Source organism: Stegastes partitus, unplaced genomic scaffold (assembly GCF_000690725.1).
Source record: "Stegastes partitus isolate 25-593 unplaced genomic scaffold, Stegastes_partitus-1.0.2 Scaffold439, whole genome shotgun sequence".
Lineage (NCBI taxonomy): Eukaryota > Metazoa > Chordata > Actinopteri > Pomacentridae > Stegastes > Stegastes partitus.
The window spans coordinates 568710-576104 of NW_007578170.1; the positions used below are offsets into that span (position 1 = coordinate 568710).

Sequence of the window (7395 nt, forward strand, 5' to 3'; positions counted from 1 at the left end):
TTGCTGATAAATGGGAACTTCTGATGGTGTTTTTTTAAGGTTTTGTGGTTCAGACGGTTAAACTTCCTCTTGTGTAAGTTTGAAGAGTTCATAAACAGATAACTCCATCTGCACAGACCTTCAGAAAACCCACCACTCCATCATCTACCTGAGACAACATCAGTCAGACTTAGAAGTTTAATGGATGCCATCTCAGGTAGACGATGGAGAACCGGGTCTTCTTGCTGCTGGATCATGGTTTTGGTGCAACAGAGTCCAACCAGAAGCTGAACTGAGGTTTGATGTGAAGCTGGTCTGGTGCAGCATCGTTTAAAGGTAAAGTATAATCGTGTTTGGAGATGAGCTACCTCCAGGTTTTTATCTGTGTGTGTGCAGTAATGTGTGTTTGTGTGTCTGCGGAGGCTTAGCGTTGACCCGAGAGTGCCGGGTCACGTGTGTTGTCGTCTGTTAAGTGGATCAGGACGTCGCTGCTGCTGCTGCAGGTTGCATAAGGATCATCTGAGCTGAGCTCCTTACTGTAACTTCTCCACTCTCTCAGGAGGAACCGATCGGTCGATTGATCGGCGGAGTCACGCTTACAGACGCAGGATTAACTCGGGATCGTTTCTACCGAGTCCCGGCTTCGCTTCGTCACCGAGACGTCGAGCAGCTGCAGATGTTCGTCCGTTTACATTTCAAGTCTCTGGAGGTTTCCCTGCGCCGCGCTGTGTTTCCTTTGCTCCGTGCACGGCTTCTCGTTTGGTGTGCACGTGTTCCCGGTGAGCAGAGCGTCATGTTGGGCTCCGGGCCAGCAGCTGATTAGCTCCGATAAAAGAGCAGCGCAGCGGCGAGTCAGTCGAGGCCAAGGTGGAAAACACACAAGTGTGTTTCTGCGTTCGCTGATTCACGAGTTCCTGCAGCTCCGAGTTCACGTCAGACGTCTTTCAGGGGCTGCAGCTGAAGATTATTAATCAACATTAACTCGTTTCTTGATTGGATTTTTAATCATTCAGTTATAAAAATGCTTTAGATCACATTTAAATCAACTTTTTTTTAATAAAACATGTTGAAAACTCTTATAAACACCTTTAATTCTACTAAAATTAACAGTCAGAGTCTGAGATTGTTGGCCTGAAACTGAAATAGAACATAAAAATGAACATGAGCAGAACGTTACACCTGTCGTATGTTAACAGCAGGTGGATAATAATGATTTAAAACAGTTGATTTGATCATTAACTCGTAGTTTCCGTCCTCACTGGCTGGTTCACTTTAAACTTTCTTCCTCTCTGGTCACGTTTTATAACCTATAAAACATCTAAATTGTGAAAGCGGTCGGCGCTGAACGGTTTAACTGCCAGAAACCAGCGGCTGCTTGTGTTTCTTTAATCTGACTGACCTTCAGCGTTAATTGAAACCCGCTGATAAGCTGCACAGACGCTGATTTCTGTTTGTTTTTGCTCAGAAAACTTTCCAAATTGTGGTTTGAATTGATAAACATTTCACAAACAGAGACGTTCACGGACGTCGTCGTGGGGAATTCTTTAGGACACGACAACTGTGAGGTAAAAAAAAAATCTTGTATTTTGTTAAATCCTAGTAAAAAAAATCCACAGATATGTAAATTATATCGACGTATTTCACCTCTGACAAGCCGGAACGGGTGAATAATCGTCAGGTTTTGCTTGATGAATGACTTAAACTGTAGTTAAAGTAATCTATTACATGACAAAGCCCACATATGTCACATTTATAATCTTCTTTTAACTAGGTTTTATTCGTATGACACCAAATCTTTTTATATTCCGTCTCAGAGCAGCACTTTGAAGCAGAGATCTGATCCTGTGACGGCTGTAAAACCTAAAAATACTCAATTTACAGCGACATTTAACCTCCGATAAGCTGGAACCAGAGAGTATTTGGCAGGTTTTGCTGAATAAATGACTTAAACTGTAGTTAAAGTAATCTATTACTTGAAAACCGATCAGAGATGAATGATTTTACTGCAAGAAACCAACGATTTCTTTGGCTGATTCTGACAAAAACGAATTAAACTTTAAATAAAGATTTCGTAGTTGGAATTAATTCAGTAGTTTAATGAGAAACTTCTCAGATTGATCTTGTTTAATGCACATTTAGTGTCAGATATCTTTTTATTTTATGTATATAAGCAGCAGGACGACAGACTCGTGAGCTGATAATTAGTAAAATAATTAAAACTAGAAAGCAAATTGTTCAGCTGAAGATGTGCAAGATGACACAGTTTGTGATGTAAACAACCTGAGATGTGCAAAGAACAATAAGAATCGTATTTAAAAAGCTGTGAGACGAAGACATCTGATATAAAACTGATCATTTATGAGCTGCAGAGAATCAGAGAAAACACAAAGACAGGAAGAATGAAGTGATGAAAACTAGATGCAAATGCTGGTAAAACAGATTGAAGAGCCAGATATTTGCCGTGTGAAGCCTTTCCAACAGTTAAAACCTGTTCGACCGCCTCCGTCTGCTCCACCTGCCCCGGCAGCTCCGCCTCCCATTGGCCGAGAGGGCGGCCAATCGGCGGCCTGCTCTTCCCTCTGGGGGGGAAGTCATTCAGATGTAGAGTCTGAGGAGAGCCTCAGTCAGAGTCAGACAGCAGCAGCAGCAGGACCATGAAGCTCTGATCCGCCTCAGCCAGCACGGGATCCAGAACCAGAACCAGAACAACAGAACCGAGACTCTGCAGGAGGCAGCGGACCGACGGCAGCTTCTCGTCTGCAGAGCATGTTGGCAGGACACTCATGGATTTAGTCGACCTCTACCTGCCAGAGTGTTTCACCTACCACCCAGACTCAGAGTAAGTTAACTGATTTAATTATAAATGACTAAAACTACCACCCAGACTCAGAGTAAGTTTACTGATTTAATTATAAATGACTAAAACTACCNGGTTGGAAAAGTCCCCAGAATGACTCAGTTATCAGCCAGAAACTGTAGAACCTGACAGGATCCTCAGATTTTAACATTTCCCACGGCCCTTGAATGCATCATATGTGATGCACGTTTCCATCGTGTAAGATTCTGACGATTTAAAAATTCACCAAAAATAACTTGTTCAAATTTAGCAGAATCTGTAAAAAGCAAAAGATTCTGCAGCTCTTGATGCAAATTTTTCAACTCTTTAATATGCATATATTTTTATATTTTTGTAAAAATAAATAACAGTAAATATTTGTACAATCATGACATGTTTTGCTGATTTAAATATGATTTTAACTGAGCAGTCACACGTTGTGGTTGTCAGGTAAATGTTAATCTAGTTTTCAGTGATTTTTGGAGCCATTACCTTTAATTTAACAACAACAAAAAAAACCCTCTGTAAATTGACAGTCAATTCTTTAAAAACATTTAAATTAATCTTTATTCTGTGATTTTATTAGATATTAGTATTAATTAAATAAAATTGGTAAAATGACATTTTCAATCCATAGTACAGATGATTTGCGGTAAATAACAGCAAATATGTGCAGTCATGATATTTTTCCTCATTTAAATAAGATTTTAATTGAACGTTTACAGTGTTTTTGTAGATTTTTTTCTTCTTTCTTTCTGAGATTTTTGCAGCTATTTTCTGTAAATTAACAGTAAATTCTTCAAAGTGAAACAGTGAGAAGCTGCTGTTTGTTCAGAGGCTTCAATAATCAGAATCAGTGATCAGATCTGTGGTCAGTCCAGGCCAACGTGCTGCAGAAACTCCTCCACCAGGGGGCGCTGCAGTCAGCGACCGAGCCTCAGGTATTAATAACGCGCCGATCGACGGGTCCTGGTGAAACCGGGCCTCCCTGGACGGATCTGGTTGGAGCTGCAGCGTCTCTGAGGAGCATCTCTGGTCCTCCTGGAGGTTTTCTACGGTTTCTGATGGACAGTTTGACCTCTGATCCCTGAGCAGGCGGCCGCAGATCGATACGACGAGCAAACTGATCCAACGGTCGTTCTACGGATCATTTCCCTCCATCCATCTATTTAAAGACTCCAGACTGTGAAGCGAACACACACTGTGATGCTCCGCCGTAGGAACAGCTTCCGACTGCAGAGTTCTGGGTTTAAACTGAACATCTGGAGCTTCTCTGCAGCCGAATGAGACACAAAATGACACACAGGAGACACGAAAGGACAAAAGTGACACAATTTAGAGTCAAAATGAAAGAAATTAGCCGCAAAAGGACAAAAACAGAGACACATGACCACAAAAACGAGACACGAAATGACGCAAATGAGACAAAAAAATGAAAAGTGAGACACAGAAGGACAAAGAAGAGACAGAAAACGACACACAGGAGACACTGAAGGACAAAAGCAACACAATTTACACACAAAATGGAAGAAATTAGACACAAAATGACGCAAGACAAGAAAAAAGACACAAAATGAGAATGAGGATGATGAAGGGGAGGATGTGGTCATGATGGTGATGATAATCAGGACGATAATGAGGAGGAGGAGGAGGATGAAGGTGATGTTTTTTGGTGACGATGACAAGGATGAGCAGTATGACAATGATGAAGATGATGATGAAGGGGAGGATGGTGGTGATGATGAGGATGATGATAAGGAAGCAGATAATGAAGACGATGAGGGTGATGATGATGATGAAGAAGAAGATGATATTTTTTGGTGATGAGGAGGATGAGCAGGAAGGCGATGATGATAATGAGGATGATGATGATGATAAGATTAATTAGAATGATGATGAAGGGGAGGATGGTGGTGATGATGATGATGATGATGATGATAAGGAGGATCGACTGCCAACCTGAGCCACAGCTGCCCGCTGCGGATGATGAAGGGGAGGATGGTGGTGATGATGATGGTGATGATAATCAGGATGAGATGATGAGGATGATGATGAAGATGATGTTTTTTGATGATGATATGAAGTTGAGCATAATGGCGATGATGAGGATGACTGATGAAGATGATGATGGTAATGATGATGAGGATGAGACAATGAGGATGGCAATGATGACAAAGATGACGAAGATGATGATGATGATGAGGAGGATGAGGATGATGAGGGTGATGAAGGGGTGATCCAGCCTCAGCATCCAGCAGCTGATCCTCTCCAGTCTGTCTCATGTCCTGTGTTCAGACTGGACCGTGTGAGTTCTGTTCTGCTCCGGTTCTGTTCGCTGCGTTCATATAGTTCTGTTCTGCTCTGGTGAAGCCACGTTTCTGGAACATGTAGAAGTTTGGATGTTCCCTCAGTTGTCCATCCAGAACATAGAAAACGAGCAGAGTTCTGACTTTGTTTGCTTCCTCTGTGAACGTTTTCCTGACCAGCTTATGGTCTCATTTGCTAGTTTGAAGCCTCCCTCGACACAGGACGGCGTTGTTCTGCTAAACTATGGTCACGTTTAGAGGAAAACAGACGATGAAGTGAATCCAGACTGATGCCTCAAAAAAACAAAAATCTGAGGCTTGAAAATGGTCACGGTTCATCTTTAAATTCAGTTTTTGGAGACAAACGGCTAATATTTCCATTTCTGTTAGAGACTGTTTGATCGATTGGCCTCCGTCGGTGTTTCTGTGCCGTGGAGGTGGATCAGGGTCACGAGGAAACCTGCAGGACAAGAAACCACTTTGCTCTTTGTCTTTTCTTTCATGTGGTTTCTTCGCCGCCGCTCCGACTTCACTCGTCTATTGTTCTGGTGCCAAAAGGGGGAAAAAAAACATCAGATAAAAAAAGATTAATCTGCGTTTTAATTTCAGCCTTTTATTTCTTCTGAATCAAATAAAGAATCCGTCGACTAAAAGCCGCCGAGGAGATAAAAGCCTCTCGGCCTGAATGTCGAGTTTCCCAAATGGTTTATAGAAGATAACTGGTGCGATAATTCCCGCTGCGATAGCGCCGCCCGCTATCTGCCGTGCGTCCGCTCTCTTTGTGCGTCCTGTTTGTTTACAGCTGCGGCTTTAAAGTGCGCGCCGGCTTCGTGTGCTCTGGCCAGATAACGGCCTCTTCACGCAGCCGGCCGTCTGGACTTTATCTGGGCTCAGATTAGCTCAGCTGGTCGGTTCAGCTCCGACTTACCAGGAAGAAACGGCAGCGGGACGTCGCCGAGCTGCTTCTGACGCTTTGATATCGCGTCAAACTGGGACCAGTGGAGGAATTTTATCCTCTAAAAATGATGCGAAGCTGCTGCAGAGGAAACGTACAATCAATCATATATTAATGCAGAATAAACTGGAAACAGGTGCTTTTAAATCCAATGACGCGGTGCTACATGCTAACGTTAATTAGCCTGGTTTAGCCTTTAAGACGACAGTGCTGGAAAAAATACACAATTCTGTTTTTAACGGAATAATTTATTAATAATAAATAACCGGTGGTAAAAAAAAAAATAAAGTAGAAAAAAGCATTAATTTACACATTGACCACATCAACAATTCATAATCTGTAAAAATCTGTGAAATTGTTTTTTTTACTCTTAAATCCACTAAAAATCTAATTATTTTGCTGATATTTGCTTTTATTTAAAAATTATTTAAAAATTAAATAAAATTCAGTGTATTAGGATTTTAAAATAGTAAATATTTTGTTGTTGTTGATGTTTTACAATGTTTTGTTAAATTACAGATAATATCTAATAAAATCACAAAAACATGAATTTACACATTAACCACATCAACAATCTGTAATCTGTAAAAATCAGTAAAATTACATTTTTTTTTACTCGTAAATCTACTAAAAATCTAATTATTTTACTGATATTTGCTTTTATTTAAAATTATTTAAAAATAAAATAAAACTCTGTATATTAGGATTTAAAATAGTAAATATTTTGTTGATGTTTTACCATGTTTTGTTAAATTACAGATAATATCTAATAAAATCACAAAAAATATTAATTTATTTTTTAAAAATCTGCTTCAAAAATCAAAAAATGGTCATTTGTTCTTTCACAATGTGTGATTGTATCACTGCACCTATTTCCTATATTTAAATCCACCATAAATAGAATTATTTCATAGATGTTGCCGTTGCTTTTTACCATTTTTTGAAAGCTGTTTTTTTAACATTACAATATTTTGCTGTATTTTTTTTTGCAGCATGTCTGTTTTCTAACAAAGACAAATGTAATCTAAGAACATTATAAATCTACTGATACAGTGAGTCGATATGAAAAAGTCAGAATTACAGAAGAGAAAGTCAAAGTTATGACAGAAAGTCTTAGTTTCATATAAACGCTTCATTTCTGGATAATTTTTAAATAACAGTAGAAGTGATTTTTGATCAACTATCACAGTTTAAAGCTGATATTTGGGTTTTTTTACCGACTGAGCTGCAGAAGATCCTGTTGAGGATCGTCTGGAAGTTGATTGTGTCTGTTTTTATAGTTTATTGCTGATAAATGGGAACTTCTGATGGTGTTTTTT

At 39.8% G+C, this 7395-nt stretch overlaps 1 protein-coding gene across 1 annotated transcript in view; it reads left to right on the forward strand.

Moving 5' to 3' along the window:
- Positions 1-2668: 2668 nt before the first annotated feature.
- Positions 2669-7395, forward strand: part of LOC103360430 (estrogen-related receptor gamma-like) — a 39436-nt gene continuing 34709 nt past the window's right edge. Inside the window, exon 1 of the mRNA XM_008286177.1 lies at positions 2669-2818. Within this exon, the coding sequence (XP_008284399.1) occupies positions 2763-2818 (56 nt within the window). The 5' untranslated portion in view covers positions 2669-2762. The remainder of the gene's footprint in view (positions 2819-7395) is intronic.